This window comes from Gymnoscopelus braueri (assembly GCF_963280865.1).
Source record: "Gymnoscopelus braueri genome assembly, chromosome: 18".
NCBI classification, from domain to species: domain Eukaryota; kingdom Metazoa; phylum Chordata; class Actinopteri; order Myctophiformes; family Myctophidae; genus Gymnoscopelus; species Gymnoscopelus braueri.
In genome coordinates this window covers 38495358-38523185 of record NC_137618.1, presented here as the reverse complement: position 1 = coordinate 38523185, position 27828 = coordinate 38495358, and the positions used below count along the sequence as shown (strand labels likewise).

At 42.5% G+C, this 27828-nt stretch overlaps 1 protein-coding gene across 1 annotated transcript; it reads left to right on the top strand.

Annotated features, from left to right (window-relative positions):
• The first annotated feature begins 129 nt into the window (after positions 1 to 129).
• Positions 130 to 27828, top strand: LOC308105598 (C-type lectin domain family 17, member A). The gene is made up of 7 exons (XM_080456426.1): positions 130 to 223; positions 463 to 505; positions 13936 to 13975; positions 24323 to 24427; positions 25352 to 25503; positions 25723 to 25829; positions 27524 to 27828. Exons 3-7 carry the CDS (start codon positions 13942 to 13944, stop codon positions 27654 to 27656), a joined length of 531 nt encoding a protein of 176 aa, XP_080312552.1. The 5' UTR covers positions 130 to 223; positions 463 to 505; positions 13936 to 13941; the 3' UTR covers positions 27657 to 27828.

Here is a 27828-nt window from a genome sequence, read left to right as displayed (position 1 = left end):
TGGTACCTGGCAGAAACTTATAAATACACACTTCAAGGATTAGGAAGAACGGTGGCAAATAAGATCCACCCATTTATGCGGGTAGACTCCTCTTTCCATCTACTAGACTATTATGACAGAGACAGAGCACTTTACACACACAAGACTTCCTGAATCCTGTCTTCTATCTGTGGTGCATTTTCTAACTGTCACACTCGTTGGGTTACGTTGACGAATCTCTTTTGTAAGTACGCTATACTTTGTATATTTAATTGTATCAAATGTTAAAAATGTAATTTAGATGTAGTATACAGATGCTGGGTCAATTGTTTATCTTGTGTCATATAGTTTAAATGTACAGATTATTATTTTGATAGTAGGCTACATTGTTTAGACCATGGGTAGGCAACCTGGCTCTAGAGCCGTATGCAACTCTCCATTTGCTTTGGCAAAAAAAACAGGACAGGACTATTTTCTCCACAGAACTGTCACACTCGTTGGGGCACGTCGTTGACAAATCTCTTTTGTAAGTATGCTTTGTATTATTTGTTTGTATTAAATGTTAAAAATGTAATTTAGATGATGTAGTATACAGATGCTAGGTTGATCGATCAGGGGTCGCTGTCATCATCATCATCATGTGTTTAAGCATTAATGCGCCATGCAGCGTGTGCGTAATGGTTTGTCTAGCCTATTCCGTTGCGTTTGAACACATTTCCTTCAGAATAACAAACAATCAAAGGGTAGCCTACTGTACAGAAATGGGTACTTAGATTAATTATTCATAACATAGCTCAGCTGAGCCGTTAAGGCAATACATTATAGGTTACTCACAGGGGTCACCAGAGATTTCGACCCAGGACGATTCGACCCGGACCATTCGACCCGCTCTCGACCCGCTTGGACCTGACATTTCGACCCGGACCGCGAGAGAGAGAGACAGAGAGAGAGAGAGAGAGAGAGAGAGAGAGAGAGAGAGAGAGAGAGAGAGAGAGACAGAGACAGAGACATAATAATAATAATATGTACATTGATTTACCAAACAATTATTATTTGTCCCCATCCACTATCACTGGGAGTCTGGGTTTGACTCCCGCTCGGGACATTACTTTTTCAAACAACAATTTTTTTTCGCCGATAAAGTATAGTTTTGGACCATGACGGAGGCACGCCGACTCAGGAGACCTTGAGGCCAAGGAGTCGCGCCCGAGCGCCTCCAGGCGCGAGTGCCCGCGACGACCGGCCGATGGTCTCCTAGTCGACTAAGTGCCGTCCGAGTTATGTACCGATAGGCACAGAATCGTAAATGATGTTGTGGGGACTGCGTTTGCCCCGCTATGGTTTGCCCCAACTGCCACTCACTGCACTAACATAGCCCGCCAGCCCCCTGTATATAAAGTTTGTTGTGTCAGTTAAAGTGATGAAGTACATGCAGAGTAAGATTTAAGTCAGGACAGCTAGCTTATGAGATGAAGAACTGGGTCTGAATGCACGCACCTTGTACCTCCAGGACCTCACCACCGTCACCTTGTACTCTACTACCCTCTAGGGGTTAATAATTCGATAATAATAAAGATAATTCGACCCGGTAAATTTGGGTCGAACTGACTCGAATTCGCGGTTGGGCGAGTTGTCCTGGGTCGAAATCTCTGGTGACCCTCACAGGATATATATAGGCTACTCACTGTAATATGCAGGGGATAGCTCCGTTGGGACGCAGTCTAGGGATGCGTCTAGTTACGGCAGCTTTGGGCATTTGTGGAAATCTTGTATTCTCCTCATTGAGATATTCCATTTAAGTGGTATTCGTTTTAACGTGTCCACCTTCATGATTAACGTCGTGTTTCATTTGGATGCGACACTCCAGTGTGGATAGCTTTGGTGAAGCATCCGTGTTTGTTTGATGTTTCATCTTCAAATGCGTGTGCATTGTTGTTAAGTCGTGGTTGAACAACATGCCAACTTTACTCACAAGTGCTCTCTCATTTGAAAGCTAATGATAAAACTTGTTTTGACTGTTCAATACGCACTCAATAACCGCGCGCACCGCCCGGCGATCTCACATGCCGGCAACATAACTCTAGTCTCGTCTACGCGTACGCGGCAAATTCCCAGAATCTCTTCTCTCCATGTTACATTTTAGGCTAGTGACAATGGCTCCAAAAAATTGGGATACCCCTCCCGGAGGGGTATATCTGAATGTAAATAGGAGATACAGTCATTTGAACACATACTTACAATAGGCGGAAATGTAAATCTAAAGAAATGTTTTCTTTACTTTGACTCTGACATGGATTGTCATAGCAAGATATATGTCTTATTGGAAAGGTGTGGTTCTTTTTTTTTCCAACAATATGTTTATTTATTTTTCTTTTACACGCAATACAACAACATTATAATACAATAAAAAGAAAACAGAAAACAAAAATGGACATTTACATTAAATCATACAAGACAATTATTGAAATGACAAAAAACAAAAAAAAACAAAGACAAAAGAAAAACATACATAGGCATCAACACTATTCCTCTCCAGATTCTTCCATTAAATGTGGCAGATTATTGTTTTCCATGTATTGAATAAAGCAACCCCACACCTCCTGAAACATCTCTTGTTTGTCCTTAAGTATGTATGTGATTCTTTCTAGAGGTAGGCATAAAGACAATTCCCTGAACCACTGTGCAATGCTTGGTCTGTCCGGCCTCTTCCAGGTCAATGCAATTACTCTTTTAGCTTGTAAGAGACAAATGTCTATGAATATTCTATCACTACGCCTTATTGTTTGTCCAACTGGGTAGAGGCCTAGCAGAAAGAACTTAGGTTCTGGTACAATGTTAATTGAAAGTATCGTTTGTATTTCCTGCCCAATCTCCCTCCAAAAGTCCATCAATCTTGGGCATGACCATAAACAGTGGAACAATGTGCCTCTATCTTCACCGCATCTGGTGCATAGGTCCGGGATATTGTTATTAAACTTATTAAGCTTCACAGGTGTGATGTACACTCTCATGAGCCAGTTATATTGAAGGAGTTTTAGGCGTGTATTCCCAGTCTGGGATTGAGCCAGTTTACAAGCTGTACTCCATTGCTCGAAAGGTGTGGTTCTACCGAATTCAGCAATACCAATTGTGTAAAAGTAGCTTTAATACTCATGGAGCTATGCCATTAAACGTATATGGTGTCCCAAATGGGGAAAATATGAAACTGATCTATAATCTACAGTATCACACTGTAGACTCATAATTGGTTTTATTTATTTGATGCTCAAAGGTATCTCCATAACAGCAAGTCATTCAGTTAAGTAGAGTTTATACAATTTAACATATTTGGTTACAGTAAAGTTATACTACATTCATTCATTCATTCATTTGTTTATTTGGACAGGACAATGCATATTAATGAACGTCAAGACGTAAATACACCGGAATTAGCAAAGATGCTAGTATTCATCCGCAGTCCTCACAAAGAAACATAAAATAAATCAGACAGAGGAATACAGTGGAATACAACTACATAACATTACATTGGGAAACAGACAGACAAACAGTTGAATACATCATTACATTGGGAACATTATAGACAGACAAACAGTGGAATACATAAAAGAAAAAAGGGGAAGGTGAGTTGGGGGGGGGGGAGATGGGATGGGATGGGCAAAAAGCACTGCAAAAAGCACGATGCCCTGCCTCCTTGTAAGGCATTGGGGGGAGTGAAAAAAAAGAGCCCTGGGGGGTTGGAAGGGGGAGGGGGGTGCGGGGGGGGGGGGAGCGGGTGCGGGGAAGCATTGGGCTCCACCTGCTCTATCTTGCCTACATGGGCTTCTTCATAAACTGACAGGTAAATCATTGCAAATATTTTGGAATGTGAAAAGATGAGAAGGACCTTGCCAAATCAAGTAGTTAATCAGCTAGCTGAAGAGTGACCTAGCTTAAAGTTTCATTTAGTGTTACAGAGCATGTAATTGACACATGAACATTGACAATAGCAGCACCCTGACTCTGTTTCACAAGAATGTAATAGAGCCTTAATTAGTATCACTGGCAACAATATGGTTACTGTACATAGAGCCTATAGACAGTAGCGTACGTACAACATAGATACTGTGCAAATTCTGAAGTGTATCTTTTTTAATTTTACCGGAATGGAGTGTGATGTACAAACATTGGATCCAATCTTTGTATCATCTGTGGTAAACATTTATAAAAAGGAAAGAAACAAGATCCATATGTAAAAAAGCCCACAGCAGAAGGCCTTCAATAATGTTGCTCAACAGAGAGATGATGATGTTCATACAACCCTGTCTCCATATACAGATGATAAACTTTCCTTCAAAATAAAGGTAGTATATCTTATCATGTATCATGATAGAGCAAACTACTCCAGTAAGACCAACAATAATGAGCAGTTGCAAATGTTGATAGTGAGAGCATACCTGCACCAGTCTCATCAAGAAGACTGAGTAGGGTTGATGCAACATTGTTTGACATACAAAAAGATTGTTTCATTTGTGGAAAGGCCAGTACAAGACAAGAACTGACAACAATTATGACTGGTACAGGTAAGAGTACCAGAGACAAGTTCCATCATGTAGCATCAGAATGATTGATGAAGTTGTACATCATCGGGTGCTCTCGTATGCAGATCTCTTTGAGTATGATGCCAAATATCATAAAACCTGCCTTAAACACTACATCTCTAAACGAAATATAGCAGTTTCCAGATGATAAAAGAAAAAGAACAGCAGACCAGATCTATAACAAAGCCTTTATTAAGCTCACTGAAGTCATTGACAAAAATGTTTTCTCTAAAGAAATTAAAGTGATGACACTAGTTATGATGACATACAGAAGACACTGAGGTCTGAGGAAGAAGGTGAGATGTGCCAACACACAAAATGAAGATCCTGGCAACTGAAGGAAAAGCTCATACAGCATTACAATTTGTAGAACGAGCTGGAAAGTCTTATGTGGTATGCTCTGAAGGTGTGCCCATGGTGCAGTATGCAATGAGAGAAGCTGCACATCTCCATGACAAATAGAAGAGACTAGAAGACTGTGAAACACAACAGCCATGTCAAGATCTCTTTGAGAGGCAAACACTACAAGAGCTGCAGATACAGTATATTGAGAAAAATAATGGACCAGTGTCTTCAGTACGTCATCATAACTCTCAGTCAAGAAGTTTAGTGTCATCACTTTCATTTCTTCAGAGAAAACAGTTTTGTCAATGACTTCAGTGAGCTTAATAAAAACTTTGTCAAAGATACTGGTCTGGTGTTCTGATCATTTTACTTTCTTTTCGTCTGGCAGCTGCTATAATTCGTTTAAAGATGTGTTTTAAGGCAGCTTTATGATATTTGGCATCATACACAAAGAGATCCGGGTATGAGAGCAACCGATGATATACAACTTCATCAACCTTTATGATGCTGCATGACGGACCTTGTCTCTGGTACTCTTACCTGTACCAGTCATAATGGCTGTCAGATGTTCTGGTCTTGTTCTGGCCTTCCCACACATGAAACAATCTTTCCATACTGTATGTTAAACAATGTTGTAAGAACCCTACTCAGTCTTCTTGATGAGATGGTGCAGGTATTGTTTGATCTACATAATACATGATAAGATATACTACCTTTATTTTAATCTGTATATAAAGACAGGCTTTTATGAACATCATCGTCTTCAGGTCTTCTGCTGTGGGCTTTTTGACATTATGGATCTTGCCTCTTTACTTTGAAAAAGTAAAAAGAAAAGTAAGATACAGATAGAGCAGTAGTACAGTAGTATAACTGGACTGTAACCAAATATGTTAAATGATATAAACTCTACAGAATTGAATTACTTGCTATTATGAGGATAACTTTGAGCATCAATTGGTTGGAGCTTGGCTTCCCTCAGCCAGGTTTGCTAAATAATTGTTAATAGTTCTACTGTAGGCCTGCATTTTTCTCTGCATTGTTGAAGTTGCATATATTTTATAAATATTTTAACAATTTCACATTTTCTCAAGTTTGGGACATTCCATACATTTTAGGGACTTCTTCACTAAGTGAATGTGTTTTTTCCACCCTTGATAAGTGAATTGAAAATATATCGTCGGTGTGATACTGTAGATTTCATCAGGACTGTTTGATGTTCTCCCCATTTGGGACACCATATACGTTTAGTAGCATAGCTCCATGAGTATTAAAACTACTTTTACACAATTGGTATTGCTGGATTCAGTAGAACCACACCTTTCCAACAAGACATCATATGTCCTGCTATGTCAGAGTCACTACAAAGTAAAGAAAACATTTCTTTAGATTTACATTTCCGCCTATTGTAAGTATGTGTTCAAATGACTGTATCTCCTATTTACATTCAGATATTGACATTTGGTCTTTTCTAGAATGTAGTCCTGGCTTCAAGTATGCCAAGTTTTAAACCTATCAGAGCTTCCATTGTGAATCTACATGAGTTTAAATGCCTCAACCCCCAGACGGCTAGGCTTTATTTTTAGTTTGGGGTGTATAACTTTATATATCAATTTCACCACTTTTGCAGTAAAATATTTGTATACAACAATCCATTTCATGTATGGGAGGCCTTAGAGATGAGGAAAAACTATGTTGTGTTTGGTCCTACTTTCGGGAGGGGTATCTCGAAAACTAAAGCCCTTTTTGGCTGTTTGTCACAGGCCTATTTTGTTGTGTTTTATTTCAAATATTCACTCGATGTCTCGCTATGGGAGAGCGCCCTCTGGCGTGATCACAGAATCATTACCTTATAAACTCCAGACAATTCTGACCACCCTCTGACTGGATGGCCCGCCCTCCATCCTATATAAGTCAGAGGAGAGTCATTTCCCGTAATTCAGTTTTTCTTCTCGTTCGATCGAGGAAGCACCTTCTCAGTCCACCTTATGGAGTTGGCACGGCGAAAGTCTCATCAGGACAGGATGATATCTTGGACCGCGAGACGCTGCTGACGGTAGGTGTTGACTTTCTTTACAAAACCTGTGACAATATCGCACGGTTCTTCCTAGAGGAACTTAACATGTTCCCTAGTTTTCTATATTAAATTGCTAACGTGTAGTATAGTCTGCTACTTCTCAGCCTAGTAGCCGTGAGCCAGGGGATGAGCCTAATAAGCTCTCCTCAGCCCCACGGGCTGCTAGCCACAGTTAGCCCCGAGCTAGCTAGGAGAAAAACAAACACGCCAGCACAGTCTGCTCGGCCCCTGTGTTTTGTTTTCCCTCCTCCCTGTTCCGTTCTTCAAACTTAAAACGCTTAACGTGAACATGGCCTCCGCAGCTCTGAGGAGCCGGGCCGGGTCCAACAGAGCCCCGGTCCCGCAGAAAGAGTGCGAGACGCCACCGACTAGCATCATATACTACCAGCTAGCGTAGCGCGTCGTCACCGGGAGCTTAACAAGCTCCCACTAGCGACACTTCTTGCAGTCTATCATGCTAACACAGAGTAAACACGACATCTTAACATCGTGTTTTTCTCCAGGGTGACTTCTTACCCACGAGCTAACACAGAGTAAACACACCAGCGTCGTCCGCTCTTAGTGTGCTTTCTCCGGGTCAGCTCTGCACGCCACCAACTAGCATCATAGGATACCAGCTAGTTTTTAGCATGTTGTCACCGGTGAGTTTAATAAACTCCCACTAACAACACGTTTGGCAGGCTACAGCAAACACGACAGCATCTCTGCTTTACATCGTGGTTTTCTCCGAGGTGATTCTTAGCCAAGAGCTAAAACACTGAACAAACACACCAGCGTTTTACACTCTTAGTGTGTTTTTTCTCTGGGACAGCCCTGCACGCCACCAACTAGCATAATACGATACCAGCTAGCTTAGTGCGTTGCCATCGGTGAGCTTAACAAGCTCCCACTAGCAACACGTTACACACTGCGTGCTGACACAGAGTAAACACGACAGCATAACCTGCTTCACATCGTGTTTTCTCTCCGAGGTGGTTTTTAGCCACAAGCTAAACACCGGGCAAACACACCAGCGTCGTCCACTCCTACTGTGTTCTTTCAGAGACAGCCCTGCACGCCACCAACTAGCATGATATGCTACCAGCTTGCTTAGCACGTTGCCATCGGTAAGCTTAGAGCTCCCACTAGCAACACGTTTTGCACACTGCGTGCTATCACCGAGTAAAACACGACAGCATCACTGCCCCACATCGTGTTTTTCTCTCTAATGTGGCCTCTTAGCCACAAGCTAAAACCGAGCAAACACACCAGCGTCTTCCGCTCTTAGTGTTTTTCTTTGGGACAGCTCTGCAAGCCACCAGCTAGCATCATAAACTACCAGCTGGGCAGGTTACAGTTAGCTACACGCTAACACCGACATCGTGTTGTTTCTCTGGGACAATAAAAAAACTTTGCAAGTTTTTCTACACGACTCCCCTGTTTTACAGACCTTGCCACAAACGGCTCCACGCGTGTTGTGAACAATGACCGCTGCAGCCCAGCAACGAAGGGACCCCTGTCCCTCGAAAGAGTGCGGGGTCTGCGGGAATAGAATGTCGGGTCACGACGGACACAACTCATGTGTTATTTGCCTGGGACCGACCCACGCAGCCCGAGGGCCGTGTGAGGAAGGTCCGTTCCGCATAGCATGCGGACTGACTGAACCTAGGTTCGTCAGAAAACGGCCATACATTTCCAAAATGTTTGACCCGGCCATAGAGGAGTCCACGTCCACCGGGCGGAGGGGGACGAACCCCCCCAGACCTCGCGAGGCGTCCCTTCTACACCAAGTTAGGAAGAGGGCACGGACGAGGCCCAACGACTCCAGGGTACAGAATATGTCCCCTATAACCAGGTCATTGAGCAGGCGATTGGCCAGTAAAACGAGCCTCTCCCCACGACTCATACTCGACCTCGAGTTACCAGCGACGTAGCCTATGGCCACAGCCGCAGCCAGTATGGGAGAACAGCTTAATGCCTACTCCCGTTGGCAACCAGCACTGGGACAACAGTTGACGTGTCCTGGGCTGAGCCCTACTCTTCCCGCTACCCGTGGAAGACTCTTCCCGCTACCCGTGGAAGAAGGGGTTGCCACACACCTCCTCACGTCAGAAGCCACGGCTCTAACACGAGAGCCCAACTCCATTGCGAAGCACGCGTCGCCTAAACGGCAGGCGCTCCTGCTTGCAATTTACAGGCCAGGAGGGGCACCCTAGCCAGCCAGAGGCAGGCCTCGGGCAACTACTCTACAAGAGCTAAATAAAGAAAGGAGAGGGACATGGCTGGGACTATGTCAGGAGGAGACGGTGGACACCGCCTCCCCCTCTCTCTCTGGTGGTCCTAGAGTTCTGGTGACCGGGCGGAGCGGGGTGAACACGCTCCACTGCCCGATGGAAAGGAGAATGACTTTACACACTATACATTATGTGGATAATGTTGTTGTGAATGTAAACAATGGGTTACGACTGTAACCCCGGTTCGCTGATACTATGACCAAGATGTCTCCTTTGGCAAGACATCGGAGTGGTTATTAGAAATTGAACCCTCTCTACCTTTTTCTCCAATAAAATTTCAAACCGTTACAACCTGATTTTCAGGGGCACGGCAAAAAGAAATGAAACAGGACAAAACCAGAACATAAGGGACACAAGCTCGCTACCACAGGGGTCTCACGGACACTTCAAGGTAGCGGGCGAATACTCGCCATGGGGAGAGGACGATTACGCCCTGTCCCCAAGGGAACGGCTCACGGCCGACTCTGTTCAACCACTATACAGCGCCACGGCACCACGACCGAGCTTAACCAGTGTTGTAGGAACCCCACTGTATGATATTGGAATGGATAAGGTGCGACACACCACAGTGGGTGCTGCACTCTATATCCAGGGGATATATACTACAGTTCGCCTCGAGACCTCCCCATGCTAGTGAAAGCAATCTTCTCATAAGCAGGGGACAGGCGGGCGACATTCTACAGGAAGACAATTCTTCCTGTTAGTAGAACGAACTGTACAAGAAATACCCAGAGACCAAGCGAACAGCGGGCTCTATTCGCGCTATTTCCTGTTAAAAAAGAAGGGGGGGGGGCTGCGTCCGATACTGGACCTAAGAGCCCTCAATCAGTATCTAAAGGTGTTCAAATTCAGGATGTTATCAAATCCGTCTCTCCTCCGCATGGTGCGTCAGAGAGACTGGTTCACATCGATAGACCTAAAAGACGCCTATTTTCATGCTCTTTTTACCCACCACACAGACATTTCTGCGGTTCGGGTTCTGAGGTTGAATTTACGAATACACGGTGCTACCGTTCGTGATGTCCTCAGCCCCAGAGTATTCGTCGAATTCACGCAGGTTGCGATTGGCCCTCTGAGAAGAGAAGGCACTCGCATAGCGTCTTACATAGACGATGGGCTGCTACAAGCCGACTCAAGAATCGGCGGCAAGGCAGCATACTCAGAGAGTGGTGTCTCACCTACTGAAATCGGGTTTTCAGGGTCAACTGCGTGTTGGTGCCTGCACAAACAGCCAATTTCATAGGCAGGACTCTGAACTCGCTATCGTTCAGAGCCAGCCCGCCACCTAAAAGGATCAGTCCTTTCTGTCCTGCCTAGCACATTTTTGCACGGGCCGGAGGGTCTCCTTCAAAATGTGCATGAGAATGTCAGGTCTGATGGCCTCAGCCGTATCGCTAATACGATTAGGCAGTTGTTGTCGTGTGTTGGTCACAGAGGAATGTGTAACAGCGCTGTGTCGCTGGAGGAATCTGTGATTCCTCTCAGACGAATGGTCTCTGCACCCGGAGATACCAGGACAGATTTGGGATCGTTTGATCGCCCCCAGGTGGATCTTTTTGCCTCACTGGAAGACACAGAATGTCCGTTGTTCTTCTCAGTGGAGGGTGCGGTGCCTCTGGGTCGAGATGCACTAGTGCACGACTGGCTCAGAACTCTTTTTATGCTTTCCTCCGCTGTCCCTGTAAGATCCCACACTCGTGAGAGTGAGGGACCAGGGGCTGATGGTGATACTGGTGGCCCCAGAATGGGGTCACTGGGTGTCAGTCGAACCTCTCCTGTACGACCGCTTGTGGCTGCTTCCGTTACGCAGAAACATGCTGACGCTAGCAGGGGGCGAGATATTTTGTCCCTGGCCAGAACATCTGTCTCTCTGGGCTCAGCCCATGAGGGGATGAATCTGAGTACTGAGGGGTTACCCCAGAACGGTTTGAGATAAGGTGCGAGAAGTCTCGCACTGTGCCGTTCCAAGCCCATGTCCATTAAGTCCTTTTCTACAGGACTTGATGGATAAGGGCAGAGCCTTTTTCCACGATAAAAGTCTACTTGGTGGCTATCTCAGCCTGCCGTATTTGCTTGAGGCCGAGACGGTGGGTCAGCACCGCCTGATTTGTCGGTTCATGGAAGGGACCGGACGTCTCTTCCCGAGTCAAAGTCCCCGGTGTCATCCTGGGATTTGAGCTTGGTGTTGGACTCCTTATCTCGGTCACTTTTCGAGCCTCTGAGTCAAATTGACAGAACAACTGTCAATCAAGACTGCGTTACTGGTGGCTTCAGTTACTACTGTAGGGCTCAGTAATCTTCATGCACTGTTAGTACACGAGGAGTGTACACAGTTCAAGGAAGGGGCTACAAGGGTGGTTGTCAGACCCAGACCTGGGTGTGTGCCAAAGAACCCCTTGGTACCAAGTGTCCTTGTGACCTTGGATGCGTTTCACCCGCCTCTTTTCGCCTCATAGGAGGATGAAAGGTTACATTGCCTTTGTCCGGTTCAGACTTTGGAAATGTGCATTGGCAGATCTAGGGCTTTGAGAAAGTCAGATCAGCTATTTGTGTCATGGGCTCCACGGATGGTGGGCAAGCCCATTGCGTAACAGACACTTTCCCACTGGATTGTGGAGGCTATTCAGTTAGCCTATTCCAGTGGTGGGATGCTGCCCCAGTGGGACTGAGGGCACATTCTACAAGGGAAATAGCGACATCATGGGCCCTCTTCGGGGGGGTCTCCATTTGGGATGTCTGCAGTGTGGCATGTTGGGCTTAGGCCTTGACATTTGCCAGGTTCTACAGTTTGGACGTAACTGCAGCCCCTGTGGCGCATACGGTCCTTAGTGTAGCCTCCAGACGGGGATCAGGCCCCTAGGCTGGTTACTCTGGACTTCGAGATAACAATCAGGGAGTTTACTATATCTCCCATAGCGAGACATCGAGTGAATATTTGAAATAAAACTATAGGTTACTGGACGTAACCCCGGTTTTATGATAATATGAGCGAGATGTCTCGAAAGACACCCTTCTTGTTTACGAACGAGAAGAAAATGTTATCTTGAATTACGGGAAATGACTCGCCTCTGACTTATATAGGATGGAGGGCGGGCCCTCCAGTCAGAGGGCGGTCAGAATCCAGCCAAATAATTGTCTGGAGTTTATAAGGTAATGCTTCTGTGATCACGCCAGAGAGCGCTCTCCCATAGCGAGCCATCTCGCTCATATTATCATAAAACCGGGGTTACGTCCAGTAACCTATAACCAAAAGTATCAAAAATAGCAGATCTACAAGCTATGCGTTTATTTATATTTTCATTTCTTCCCATTTTTTTGTTTAGGTAAGTGCAATATTATGAGAGAGACCGGGTCTGTGTGTTATCAGTCTACCATCTTTATTTAGAACTACCTGCGTGCCCCCAGCCTTATATCCTATATCACAACACCTCCCCTCTTAAAACAAAACAAAATACAACAAAGTTATCAACTTTTGGGAGGAAATGGCTAACAGTGGGTACACTTGGGAATAATATTCAAATAGAATGCAAAACTGACTCAATCATGCATGAAAAGTATCACCTATTAAGACCTGAGGCGGATTCTACAAGTAGTTCTCAAACGTTTTCGTGCGAAGGACCTCCATAATGACATATATTTATTTGGCCACGAACCCCTCGCATGAAAATGTTTTGTGCCAGGCACCCACCCCCCCCCCTTCCCCGACCCCAGAAGAGAAGATTTGTGTTAATTATTTTCAAGATTTCTCAAAAATGTAAAAGCATATCTGCTATTTTTGAGAGCCACTGTTCTAAACCACTGTTCTAAATCCTAAGAGTTTTCAGAAAAAAAACTTTTTTAGCTATATAGCTTTTAGGTATAGTATAGCTAAAAGCAAAAATGACACAGATGCTTTAACCGGCTTTAACGGGTTAAGCGGCTTGTTATCCATATTTTAAACACCCCTCTCTCTCTCTCTCTCTCTCCATCTTTTCTCATCCTAACCTCACGTACAGAGATTCCATTAGAAAAGTGAAGTTGTGACAAACTGCCTACCGCCCCACAGTGAGGTTACATTGCGATTGTGGTTAGTGATCCCGCCTAGGGAGCCAGAGGCCCTGGTTGCCCCAGGTTCGATTCCAGGCCAGGTCAGCATATGTGTCGATGAAATGAAATTTGTCCCTGAGCAAGACCCTAATTGCTCACAGGTTCTCATTGGAAACAAGACCGCAAGGACTTTCATGAACAACCTGTTAAAAGGAATTATCCTTATCCTTATACAGATCTCAGAGTGGAGCTTACTATGAAACCAACCCGATCGCCCCCCAAACACGGTGAAATAGCACGGATTGACAAACGGCAATTCCGTGCATAGATGACTAGGAACTCCGAAACTCCGTGCATAGGAGAACCATATCCCCCCCATTAACTTCAATACGAGGCGGAGGCAGTCACGTGACTTTCTCTCTACGCTCTCCCCATCACGGTGAAATAACACGGATTACAAGTCCGTAAATACACAACATAACAATTTTAAAAAGACAAAAAAATAAATAGGGCTGCGTTTGCTTCCCGCGTTCATGCGTCTTACTTTTGTATGTGATTACCTTGCTTATTGCAACTCTCTGGATAAGACAAGCCAAGGCAGAACATCAAGAGAGGAACGAGAAGTTATGAACTGACATGAATGTGTGAAATGTTTTTGCAGGAGGAAATGATGGACATCACCGGAGGAAGCCAGCCTTGCGGTGAGTTTTACTTGTAGGAGTTCAGTTTAGTTGTGTAGTTGGAGTTTAGTTGTCTGAATTGTTGTGGTGTGGACTGCCATCCACACATTGTTTCAGAGGACATATAGAGGCTAATAACAAATATAATATAAATACTGATCCATAAAGATGAATGCCACTAATGCCATAGTCATATCGTTATCATCTGGACTTTACCAACCAAGTGTAGCCTAGTAAAAAAAAGTTTGGCTTTGATGCTATCTTAGAATAGATAGACCTATTTGACAGAAACATAATTGTCTTGACATTAACAAGCGTCAACGAGCATCAGCTGAACACAGACACACACACACACACACACACACACACACACACACACACACACACACACACACACACACACACACACACACACACACACACACACACACACACACACACACACACACACACTTCCCCTCTGCAGTGCTCTAAAGTGAATGCAGTCTCATTCACCTCCAAAAGCCCTTGATGGAATATGATTAGTTAGTAGTAGTTAGTAAACGATGAATATATTTTACTTGAATGGGCTAATATAGGAGGGCGTGTCTGATCAAATGGCAAAATATTGACTCTAGCAACTTCAAAACTGTCTTGTGCACACACAAGTCTGCAGTAGAAGTGAAATACCCTTTTAACACTCTCTGCAAGCATACACCTTAATGATAGCCAATGAAAGTGCAGGGAGTGATGATCGTTAACATCCCCATGAGAAATCTAGAATCTGAGCCTACAGGTGGGCGCTGGGTGGGGGATGCAAGAATGGTGAGAAGGTTGTAATCTCAGCAACTGAGCACCAGCATAATAGCATGGTGAGAGAGTCAGAAAGTGCATTTCTCAATAGGGGTGCAACAGTTAATCAATTAAAAAATATATATATATCAATTTTAAATCAAATAATCGATAAAAAAGTGGCCAAAATAGTTAACAATGGTTTGCAACATGTACATCAGCTATTCTTATCTATTTCTGCACAGCACCATTGAACATCAAAGTATAAAGTAGGGGTTAAATGGTTAATCAGACTAATACATTTAGTTGATTATGAAAAATATCACAAATGTTTTGTGTTAAGTTGTTAAAACATAAACCTGAAAAACATAATCCCAAACAACATATAATACAGTCCCAATAATTAATAATTTGATTAATCGAAAACGTAATTGGTAGAATAATCACTAAGAACATAATGAATAGTTGCAGCCCTATTTCACAGCTTAAATATACTGCCTTATTACAGAGGAGTTGAATATGTGTTGCAGTGAGAAGAGCGTATCAAGTGTCTAGCAGCGTGACTGAAGTTGTCTCCCTGAAGTTAAACTACTTCTGCTACTGTATAGCAGAGGTGGGACAAAGTCCCTATGTTGCAAGTCCAAGTCGAGTCTCAAGTCTTTGCTCTCAAGTCCCGAGTCAAGTCCAAGTCAACACAGCCAAGTCCCAAGTCAAGTCCAAGTTCTCAGCTTTTTGTTTCGAGTCCCACACAAGTCCTTAGCATTTTGGTTCGAGTCCCACACAAGTCCTAACCTTTTGTTTCAAGTCCCAAACAAGTCCTAACCTTTTGTTTCAAGTCCCACACAAGTCCTAACCTTTTGTTTCAAGTCCCAAACAAGTCAAAATGTTAATTCAAGATATGTAAAGATTTACATAAATCATGAGCATTTTTCACAATTTGCATTTGTTTTAAAACAGGCCAACAGAACGCAGATACTGTACTTTTAATTTCCTCCTTGAGGACAGGGTTTAAAAGGGCCCTTTTTAATGAATATAATGTAATTTTGTACAATCTGTATGATAGAGTATGTTACTACAATATAACTTATACAATCAGGGTGGTTGTATTTTGTCTCCCTGCTCTTCTATTGAGACATTTAGATAATGTCAAAGGCCATGTCTCACCTAGACACAGGATCTGACACAAATTCAGTGTATCCTCTGATCAAGCAGGCAGGCTCTATTATCACAATGGTGAAATTTCAGCACTTGCACTGGAAACCGCGTTCAAATCCGGGGTAGAAGAGGAAATGTATATAGCGCTGAAGTGGTCAATGTATGTTTTGTATTAATAACCAAAATCTACAAAGTAACTGGTACCTAAAGTTTTCAAATAATTGTAGTGGAGTAAAAGTAGGCTAATATCTGCCTCTGATATGTATGTAGTTGAGTAGAAGTAGGTAGCTGATATATTGCACTTTTACCTTAGCGCTAGGTATACTCTTGGTTGCTTGTTTTTGCAGAAAATGCACTTAGGACTTCTGGTGATTAGTAGTTTTGTTCCCTACCTATGTTGAATGCACTTACTGTAAGTCGCTTTGGATAAAAGCGTCTGCTAAATGACTGTAATGTAGAAGTAAAGTACTGAAAATTGCAAATACTTCAGTAAAGTAAAAAATAAGTCAAAATTGTACTTAAGTAAAGTACTTGAGTAAATGTCCTTAGTTACTTTCCACCACTGGTTATACTGTAGTTTGCTCTTAGCACGCCGTAATGTTAATGTGAAGTATAGGTCTTGCCTTGCATACTGCTTTTCTCGTCTTGTCTTCCACCTTGTAATCTTTAAAACCGAAAGCTATAACTGCTGGAGTTGACATTTTATTCCACCTGGCTTCAGTTCCAGCAGCGACGGCAGGAGTGAAGCCGGTGTGTTGTTTGTTTGGTAACGTGCAACATGTGGGCCAGTGTTGCGAAGTATCGGGAGAGAAACAAGCAAACCGACTTCCAAAAACAAGCCAAAAACAAGCCAAAGTTTGTCCAAAAGTTAGGGTAAATAAGCAGCTTTGGCAACACTACACTAGGTGTCACTGACGGCCGGGATTTCTGACTAATAACATTATAGTTGATGCACACTTTTTAAACATTTTTGGCTTGCTTAAGTGACTTGAAAGTGACTTGAAAAGACTTGAATTTTCAAGTCAAGAGGGCTCAAGTCAAGTCAAGTCTCAAGTCTTTAGTGTTCAAGTCAAGTCAAGTCTCAAGTCTTTGGCATTCAAGTCCCAAGCAAGTCCAAGTCTATTTTTGATTTGGTCAAGCAAGTCTAAAGTCATCAAAATCGGGACTTCAAGTCAAGTCGAGTCTCGAGTCTCGAGTCCAAGTCCCCACCTCTGCTGTATAGCAAACTCAGACACATGGAGCTGCAACAGCAGCCTTGCATTTTTTGCAAAGGGAGAAACAGGGGAAACACGTTACCCTGGCTAATTAGTGTGGTTGCCCGAATGGGCAACCAGACTATAGTACTCTACCGACTTTATTCTTTCTAGATAAACTTTTTTCTCACACGCTATTTCTCCCACAGTTTATTTTTCCCAATTTTGTGCCATATGTCAAATTGACCGGCTTCACCGGGACCAGACTGCTTGTACTTTGCTAAGAGATTGGTTACATAGTTTAATTGATACTGATTTATTAGTGAATTAAATTTCCCCATCCACTTTAATGGGAAAATGAAAAAACTCCCATTCAAGTATTTATTTCTCAGAAACCGTAAGGGCTAGAGTTTCAAGACTTGGAGGGGTGGTTCATAATTTAGTGCGAAATTATTACAAAAATAATAGTACTGTGTCTGAGCATGAATTCATGTAGTTGAAGGTTGTGTATGCTCTCACGCAATGCCAATACAATCAAAACAAATACCTGAGACGATATGGTAAGATTTACAGCTTTATCTTCCCTGAAACCAACAACCAGTCCTGTCTCTGCAGTCAGGCTCATGACCTGCCTTGAGGACATCAAGTGTTGCATGGCACACACCTTTGTACAGCTGCAACAATGCAACAATGAAGGCAAGCTGGAAGTTGTCCTGTTTGGCTCCCTCACGGTCACTCCATCACAGGGAATACTAACGGTCTTGGCAACCCAGGGATGCACGAGGGGGGGCGGAGGGGTTTGAACATACTCAGTTCCATGGGGGAACAATAATCAACTCTGTGGGGAGAAATTATGACAGATAAATGAGTGTAATTGATCACTTGTTTAAAACATTTTTTTGACTCATTGAGGTGTTATGAAATTAGCCTGGAGGTATGAGTGCCTGTTTGTTTAGATGTACTGTGTCTGAGCATGAATTAATATTTGTTTTAGATTTACAGCTTTATCTCATCTATTCATCTATTTCCGTTGTGTTTGCTCTCTCTCTCTCTCTCTCTTGAGAGAGACCTGCATCAGTGCGAAGCCCTATTGAAATTGCAAAGATTATTCTTTGAAATGACACAGCCATAACTCCAGTACCCAGCATCAAAAACCTACAAAACTTCCTAGGCACACTTAGACAGCCAATAGGGACAGGCTGTAATTGCTTAAGCTATGTAGCCTAACTTTTCAGCTGTTTGCCATACAGACTTGTATCGTGGACAGAGCTGCGAGGGCCCGTTCATCGCTGCTTGCAGCTTTAATTAGTGTGGAGGGCAACCAGACTATAGTACTCTTCCGACTTTATTAGTGTGGTTCAAATTTCTTTTTAGATAAACTTTATTTTGGTGCGCTACTCCTCCCACAGTTTTTTTTCCCACACTCGTGCCATATGTCAAATTGACCGGTCTCACCGGGAATCGCGTGCTATCATTTTGCTAAGAGATTGGTTGCATGGTTTAATTGATAATGATTTATTAGTGCATTACATTTTCCCATCGATTTTAATGGGAAAATGAAAAAACTCCTATTCAAGTATTTTTTTCTCAGAAACCGTAAGGGCTAGAGTTACAAGACTTGGAGTGGAGGTTCATAATTTAGTGCGAAAGTATTACAAAAATAATTGCACCAGTCGGCCTCATGGTGGCACTATAACAGCCCACTTTACCTTTTGGCCAATAACTCTTGAACCGTAGGTCGTGGAATAAAAATATTTAAAACAAATTCCCTGGATTCCTTAACCTCACTCCGTCAAATGGAAGAAGCTTGCGACACACATTTTGTTTCACAGCGTACTTGCATCTGAGACTCCGGGCGGAGAATCGATGACAGACGGAGTTTCATTTTTTCAAGCTACTAGGCAGGTGATTGGATGATCCCGCCCCTAGCAGCCGCTGATTGGTTCGTATGCGCAGCGGTTCGGGCAGCTTTACTCTGTGAGGAATCCCAGACCCTCCTTCCTGAAACCAAATGCAAATGAGATTTCCGGAGGGAGGGGGGGTTTACCAGGCTATGGATTCCTTGGGTCATGACACAACTCCCCATATAGGCCACGTCCATTTGCGTCTGGATAGATTTCCGCCATTTTGAATTTTCTTCAAAACACACTTTTAGCTCCTCCTCCCACAAATCGGTACACATGATCTCTGAACCCATGCGATAAACATATCCAAGCTGCAATTTGATAGTCCTTACCGTTCGTCCGTAATTGGCTTCCAAAGTTAGTGGGAGGGGCCTGTTTTACAAAAAGTGCCATAAATCATGAACGAAATGTCCGGTCAATCCCAAATTTGAATCACATGTCAAGAGTGGTTTACTCAACAAATCCCCAAAAGTATTTCCACTTTGATCTATAGGGGGCGCCACAAATGCGCAAAATGTAACCGTTTCATGCTCAATCCTCTCAAAATGAAATGCAAGAGATCTCAGGAGTGACGTGACATTATAATTGTCCCGTTACATTTATGGGAGGGGCCTATTTCTTTAGTGGAAGGTGCTTATATCCTAAAATCAAAACGGCACGTATCACGAACGCAGGATCCGATCGGCACCATCGAATCGCACGTCGCGCGGCCTCCGACTGTATTCCTCCCGGCGTATTCCTCACGTCCCGGCGGCTGTGACCCGCGACTGGCGTCGGCGCAACCACACTTTGCAATTTCCCAGAATTGCGAATATTCTAGTTGTGCTATAGTGCTGCAATACATAAAATTCCCAAAACTTTTCTAGTTAGTGTGGTTGCCCTAACAGGGCAACCAGACTATTGTTATAGATAAACTGAAAAACGTTTTTTTCTTGCGCGCTATTTCTCCCACAGTTTATTTTTCCCAATTTCGTGCCATATGTCAAATTGACCGGCTTCACTGGGACCAGACTGCTTGTACTTTGCTAAGAGATTGGTTACATAGTTTAATTGATATTGATTTATTAGTGCATTAAATTTCCCCATCCACTTTAATGGGAAAATGAAAAAACTCCCATTCAAGTATTTATTTCTCAGAAACCGTATGGGCTAGAGTTTCAAGACTTGGAGGGGTGGTTCATGATTTAGTCCAAAATTATTAAAAAATCACACCCAGTGTGAAGTGGGCGGTGTGGTCACAGTGGTCATCACATGATGGAAGAAGTGATGGAAGAAGTGATGGAAGAAACCATAACTTTAAAAAAACAAATTTATGGTTTTTTTTAAGTTATGGTCCTATTTATAGGGCTATGCACATGTGTCATGTTTCCCTAGCCAATCACAGTCCTGAATAGACTGTGATTGGCCAATCACGGTGCAGGGTTAGGGGGGTACATTTGTGGCCAATCACAGCGCAGGATTTGGTGTGCAAATATCCAAACCTCACATATAGGGGCGGTTTCACTGCCCAAAAAAGAATTACACCAGTCGGCCTCATGGTGGCGCTATAACAGCCCACTTTACGTTTTGGCCTATAACTCTTGAACCGTAGGTCGTAAAATAAAAATGAATTTTCTCCAAAACACACTTTTAGCTCCTCCTCCCACATATTTTGTCCAAATTTCCTACGTCAAAAATCGGTACACATGATCTCTGGGCCCATGCGATAAACATATCCAAACGGCATTTTGATAGTCCTTACCGTTCGTCCGTAAATGGCTTCCAAAGTTAGTGGGAGGGGCCCGTTTTACCAAAAATGCCAGAAATCACGAACGAAACGTCCGGTCAATCCCAAATTTCAATCACATGTCGAGGATGGTTTACTCAACGAATCCCCAAAAGTATTTATACTTTGATCCATAGGGGGCGCCACAAATGCACAAAACGTAACTGATGCAAAAACATGATTTTTGGGGGGGTCAATGCTCTCAAAATGAAATAAAAGCGATATCAGGAGTGACGTGACAATACGATTGGCCCGTTACATTCGTGGGAGGGGCCTATTTCCTCAAATCAAAACGGCACGTGTCACAAAGGCAGGATCCGATCGGCACCCGATTCGAATGGCACGTTATTCCAACCAGTTCCCTTCCCCTCCATCAGGCTGTCATGGGGGAGGCGGTATAGCGACCAGGATTACTACATGTTTTTGTGAGGGTATTAAAGGGATATTTCACTTTAAAAAAAACTTTTGGTCATTTTATCGTCTACTCAGGCTTTTTGTGAGCCCCCCAGAACGTTTTTAAGTTGCTTGATTCATTATTTAGAAATGTGATATTCATTTTATCAGACACGCCCCCTTCCTATACAAACCCATTATAACTTCAAACTCCATTTTTAGCATGTTAGATTAATCAAAAACACCCGTCCTTGGTTCTGGTGACTCACCCTGCCCTCCTAATACGCGAGGGGGCTGTGTTTTTGATAACTTATTTCATTTATTTTTAATATATATTTTTGAAAAATTTAAAAATTAAATACAATACTTTTTTTTTTTTTTTAATAAAAAAATGTATCGAACAAACACGGCCCTCTCGCGTATTAGGAGGGCAGGGTGAGTCACCCTAGGAGACACGGGGAGAACATGCAAACTCCACACAGAGTAGGCCCTTTCACCAACCCCACCTACTAGGTATGGGCGCTGATGACGCGGAGGAGAAGACACGCCCCCAGCGCCCACAGCGTCCCCGGCGGGAATCGAACCCAGGACATTCTAGCTGTGAAGCGACAGCGCTACCGACTGCGCCACCGTGCCCCCAATGCCACCCTTTTCACATTGGCCTGTTATAGCGCCACCAGCAGGTCTAATTTAGCAAAAACTTTTTTGGAACAAAATGCCTCAAATCATGAATGCAGTGTCTGATTGCCGTGAAAGGCCTCAGAAGAAATGTACCCTTTTCACAATGGCCTATTATAGCGCCACCAGGAGGCCACAATAACCTACCTGACCTGGTGGAGACCTGTGATCAAAATAAAAATCTAACAATGAAAAAGCATTTTGTGTCTATTCTAACCATAAATACAGACAGTTGATTCAGATTTAAAAACAAACAATTAAACAAAAATATTAAGGATTTCTTATTAGATTGGAGGTCTAAGATAAGATACTGTAGGACAGCCATGAATATAGGATAATATATTTATTATCTCACTATCTTTAGGATAAGACAGAACAGACACTTTTTCACCACCACATTTTACATACATTACACATATTACATTATTCTAAAGAATAATGATAACAAATTATGCAGTATAGTATTGTGGGGTTTTCTTTTAGTTTTTTGGGGCAGGTGAGGGAGTGACTACTGTGACCTTAAATAGTTTCCAAATCTGAACACAGCAAATCTATCAGCACAATTATACCATTATACATTGTTTTGTGGCCAAATGAAAATCTCCACATCTACACATGAAAATAAAAACCTGCTTCTTTTTTAAATCATATGCATATTCATTTAACAATATGCATAAGCATTATAACGTGCAAAATTAGTAGATTGGCTATCAAAGCAGTGGGCTGCTATTTATTCACAACGAGACAAGTTCTGTGACGTCTTTGTCATTTGGCAGGTTACACAAGGTAGATGATCACTTCTTGTCATCACTTGTAGTAGATTCAGGCATACTTTCCATACTTGGCACAAACAAAATGTAAAGTGCTTATCATATCATCATACTCATGTAAGTCTAACGAACACAAACCTTTTTAATGTCATCTTCAGTAACTTTTTTGAAGTCATGCTCAATTAATGGACTTGCAAGCTCATTGAAGAGTCCAACTTCCTCACAATTCTTTAGTGACCACACCCAGGAGCAGTACAAAGGAATGGTTTATCATCACTCATATTAATGATATCCTGTTTTTGTCACCCAAACATAAAACAAAGAATGATACATCTGAGAGTTTATTATAACGTTAGAGTGAAATCTTAAAGACCATGTAGTCTGCATGCATGCATATATGTATGTATGTTAGGTATGTACAGTGTATGTATGCATTTGACACAGAATAGGTGGGCACTAGGGACCTCGATGTAAAATTGGCTATTTTGTCCAAAATGTTAAAAAATGTAATGGTAAACGTAAAGTATACATGATGTGAACATGCACAGTACATCATTATCAGACTTCATTTTATCCTTCAACTTCTTGTTTATGCCCCAAAATGACTGGATATGCAGGTTTTGTAGCAATTGTAGAAATATTAGACCTTAATTGTCAAATGTTTAAGCATGTTCTAATCATGTATACTTTTTTCCCAAATATTTTATTTGTTTAACATTTTGGAAAAAATAGCCAATTTAACGCCGAGGTGCCCACTCTTCCTTGGTGCCAACCTATCCTGTTACCTACAGTACCTGTATGTATGCATAAGATCACCATTCACAATGTTCAGTGCTGCTTAGATCAAATAGCTGACATCACACACTACAACAAACGGATAAGATTGCACATGCCATGGAATGGATCATGGCTGGGAGGACTAACAGAACCAGGGTCCAGCAACCAGAGGACCGGTGATGTTTAGCTAGAAACCCTGTCATCCTGACAAAGCCTAAAAGATGGACGGCTGCTTTGACTTGATTGTTTACACAGAATACACACCTCTGCTCTAAACAACGCTATTCTGAGACTGCAATGCACTGGTTTTGAACCGTTTGTGTCAAAAGAAGATGCCATAATATTGCCTCCATCCTCAACGCAACTCTTAAGCCGACATTTCCACCTAAAGCGATTGACTGCTGCTATTGCGAGACATTATGCAAAACATCTGGCTTCATGTAAATATTGTGTGTGAGCGTTCATTCACATAATAAACCAGGCCGTTCCAGGGAATAGTCAGAGCCCCAGCGTTGTAACATATCACACCCGTTACCATAATTATTACCTCTAAATATCACTGTTAATCAGTGTTGCAATGCTGAATTGGAACGTGGTTGTACTGTATTTTAATGACGTGACGCGCACGTCGCTTAACACCTATACTACAGGTCACACAATGGACAATTGATATGCATCTGGGCTTATTCCTATGTTAATTCGCCAGGTGTGAGTCGGGAGCCTTTGAAAACTTTGTTGAGGTGTGAATTTAAAGTAGTTTTAAATCTATGCGTGTGCCTGCGCGTGCTCCTGGTCAAATAGGTTCATGCACGGCGTGCAAGGCCGTCCTGTGAGCATTGCACCCCTAGGGTGTGCGACTTAGTTATGATTATAGATATTGTTCTTGTGTGTTCAGCCCTGTAGCCAGAGTTGTATCTCTCTCAGTTGCTGTGCACCTATAGAAGCTGTATTTTCTGTTGCAGGAACAGTGAGAAGGTGTTTCAAAAGTCCTGCTCTCCCGTGGATCCTGTTGATCCTGTTGAGTGTTGCTGGGGTCGTAATCATAGGTCTGGGCCTGGCTCTGGGCAGTGAGTATTCCATGTCACAAATCTCGGCAGAGTGTTTTGGGGTGTATTATGACTTGTCTATGTATGATGGAGAAAGGGTTGTTAACAAATGATGCATGTAAAAAAGAAAATAATAATGACAACATCTTCACAAAGCTCATTTCCCACACAGATACAGTATGTGACCTCATCATGAACAGTAGCTACAACTGTGTTTATCATCTCCACTTTTGTCCTTTGCAGATAAGCAGTTAGAAAACCAATAATTGTTAGGGATATAGTGGTATCTCCACTGTAATGAAATCATAATAAATGGTTTCTTTTAGTTTTTAAAATTTCCTAAATTGTCTTAAGTTTTCTTAAAGGAAACTCTAGACATGAATAAAATGCCCCACCATTACATCACTCGATGACTCTACTAATAATATGTAGTAAAAAGTCTTTGGTAATAGAAACATTATGTAAAAGGAAATAAATCAACTGTTATAGGGGTGAAGTCTTTATTCTCTAGGGTTTTGCCTCACATTCAAATATATTTTGGGATGTAAGCGTAGCAGTGCACAGCCGACTTCTTGGCTATAGACATTATTATATTATTATATTGTGGTGACCAACATCGAAAGACATTGAGAGACATTCACCAAAGAGGGCTTGTCCCTTTAAGAGCGGGGATTAAGGGATATAGAGCCTTCCGGTTCCAAGTTAAGATGGTTGTTATTATTGCTGACCGCAGTGAATGAATGAATGTATGTACTGCTCACGGTGAAGTTAAGTAAACTACCTCGACTTGCCTACGTCTCCTGTTTCTTACTCCACAATATTATATCAATATTATTCAGGTCAGTTACGGTGTTGTATTTGACTACTATTATCATAACAGTATGTGTTAGATTTGATTATCAGTGCATTGAAAATCCACTAATAATCCTCCTTTTTGATGTTTAGTCAAGACGTGTGTCACGTGTCAATGTGGGTGGCAGAGGTTTGGATCCGGCTGTTATCAGAGATCTACTAAAGAGACAGCTAGGGAGGAAAGTAGAGAATACTGTCTGAAGGAAGGAGCAGATCTGGTGATTATTAACAGTAAAGAAAAACAGGTTAGTGTGTGTGTGTGTGTGTGTGTGTGTGTGTGTGTGTGTGTGTGTGTGTGTGTGTGTGTGTGTGTGTGTGTGTGTGTGTGTGTGTGTGTGTGTGTGCTCGTGCGCGCGTGTGTCCATCCATATAATTATGAATGTGATGTAATTCAGTAATTATAATGAAAACCTGAATGTATTAGAGAAAATGTATGATGCTTCTAATCATGAACAAATCATCAGGAGTTCATCAAAACACTGTCGACCAGTGGAAATGGAGCATCTTGGATTGGTCTGAACAACACTGAGGGCGAATGGACATGGGTGGATGGAACTCCACTGACAACAGGGTGAGACATTTTACAAGTCTTTCTATTTTTACGGGGCCAGAGCTCAGGCACTGAGCTGGGCTCCGTTTTAATGTTGGCATTATTCTTCCGAGTCTTCTGCGACTTTTCGCAGTTCTGGCTGAACCGTGCTGTTGCTTTTTACGAAACTCGGCCATATGGTAGATGGTCATGAAAAACTATCAAGAAATAATTCTCACAATCTTTCGTCAAAAGGTGGCGCTATAGCACTCAATTGAAAATGCCAACTTTGAACAGGTACAACTCATGCCCTGTTTGACCTACAGCCATGAAACTTCGATACACATATGCGTCTCCTCATGCTGAACAACTCTGACTTTTGACCTCTGACCTTTAGATCTCCCATCATTTTGAATTATATGAAAAACAGTCATTGGCTCTTAAAAGCTTCATTCTTTCACTTATGGAAAATCGTTTTGTCGGCAGAGGTCCAAAGTTCATGTGTAAAGAGTTTCGTGCAGATTATCCCAGGAGGAGATGGATTTTAACTATTGCAGTTTTATGACAATTATTCATCTGCCCCTAACACACACATGCAGACTCACATTTGTTTGAAATTCTGCAGTAATGTAGAGGGTCATTCCAAATATCACTTAAACCAATCTTACTCCAATTGGCCAAAGGGGGGCGCTATAGCAAATTTTTTTAAATGATAATTTTAAACAGGCATAAGTCATGCCTCGTTTGGCCGACAGCCATGAAACTTGCTTACACTTGTGCCTTGACACATGAGGAACACATGTATCACTTTGACCAGTAAGCTCCGCCCTTAGATTTTCCACAATTTTGAGCAGTTTGAAGAACACTTAAACCCAGGATTTTTTAGCTCTTTGCGTGAAACAATATCGTCTGTCTGACCTCCTTTTTCACCGTTGGTCTGTTGGTCCAATGGCTTCTCGCTTGAGCGTGTGCCTTACAACCTCTGGGTCGCCAGTTCAAGCCTCGCTTGATGCAGACTTCATTTCAGTTGCATTTCACACAACATGATTGTGTCAATGAATGCATGTGCAATTGTTAAAGATAACCTGAAATGCTTATTTGAGAGTATGTTTTTTCAATGTATGACATACTTCATTGTGAAAATAGCCGATCGACAATCTCACAACTTTTCAGATAGCAACGTTTTTTTTAGCTTGTAGATCGACTACTTTCACGGTAGATGGTTGGGGAACCAGTGATCTAGAGTAGTTAGCAAAACAGAGGCTTGGTCCATCAGGGACGGAAAGACTTATATATATCAACAGACATTACCAGGGCTATCATATCTCTAGCTCAATGAGAAAAAAGGCAGCCTATGAGTCCGGAGGTCACCGGTTCAATCCCTGTCCCCGACGATGTGTTGAGGTGATCACAATTTGGCATTCTTAGGCTTACGCGTATTTGTTGAGGTTAGGGGTAGGCATAGTTTTACTGAGGTTAGGGTTAGTGAGGGTTTAAAATGCTCATGTTAATTGCATGGTTTTCTTTCTCTCAAGTTCGGTCTTCTATGTTTCTACGGCTTATTGTGCATATTACTTATCATTGCTTCTTTCTTTTTTCTTTCTGCAATCACTGGCCCCGTATTATCGCTGCTTGCAGCTATATTTAGTCTTTTTATTCTAGTAATTCTATCAACGTCACTGTATGTGAGAGACTGAATGGATGTGGTTAATTATATTATGATGTTTACTTTGCAGGTACTGGGCCAGTGACACAGCGGCAGCGCAGCACAAGCATAACTGTGTAAAGTACTGTCACAAGCAAGGATACTGGATTGATGTAGGATGTGACGAACACTTCCGCTGTATCTGTGAGAAAGAACTGAAGTGATGTTTCTACCACTTCTGTGCTTAGTCCTGGTGAGGACACGTACAGCAGCATTCTGTATTCTTTTTAATTTTGCAATTGCTTTCTGTGGCAGACAAACCACTATAAAAGCCAGCCAGATTAAATTCCTCTTCGGACACAGACCCAGCAACAGCTCAGAACCCACACAATTGTT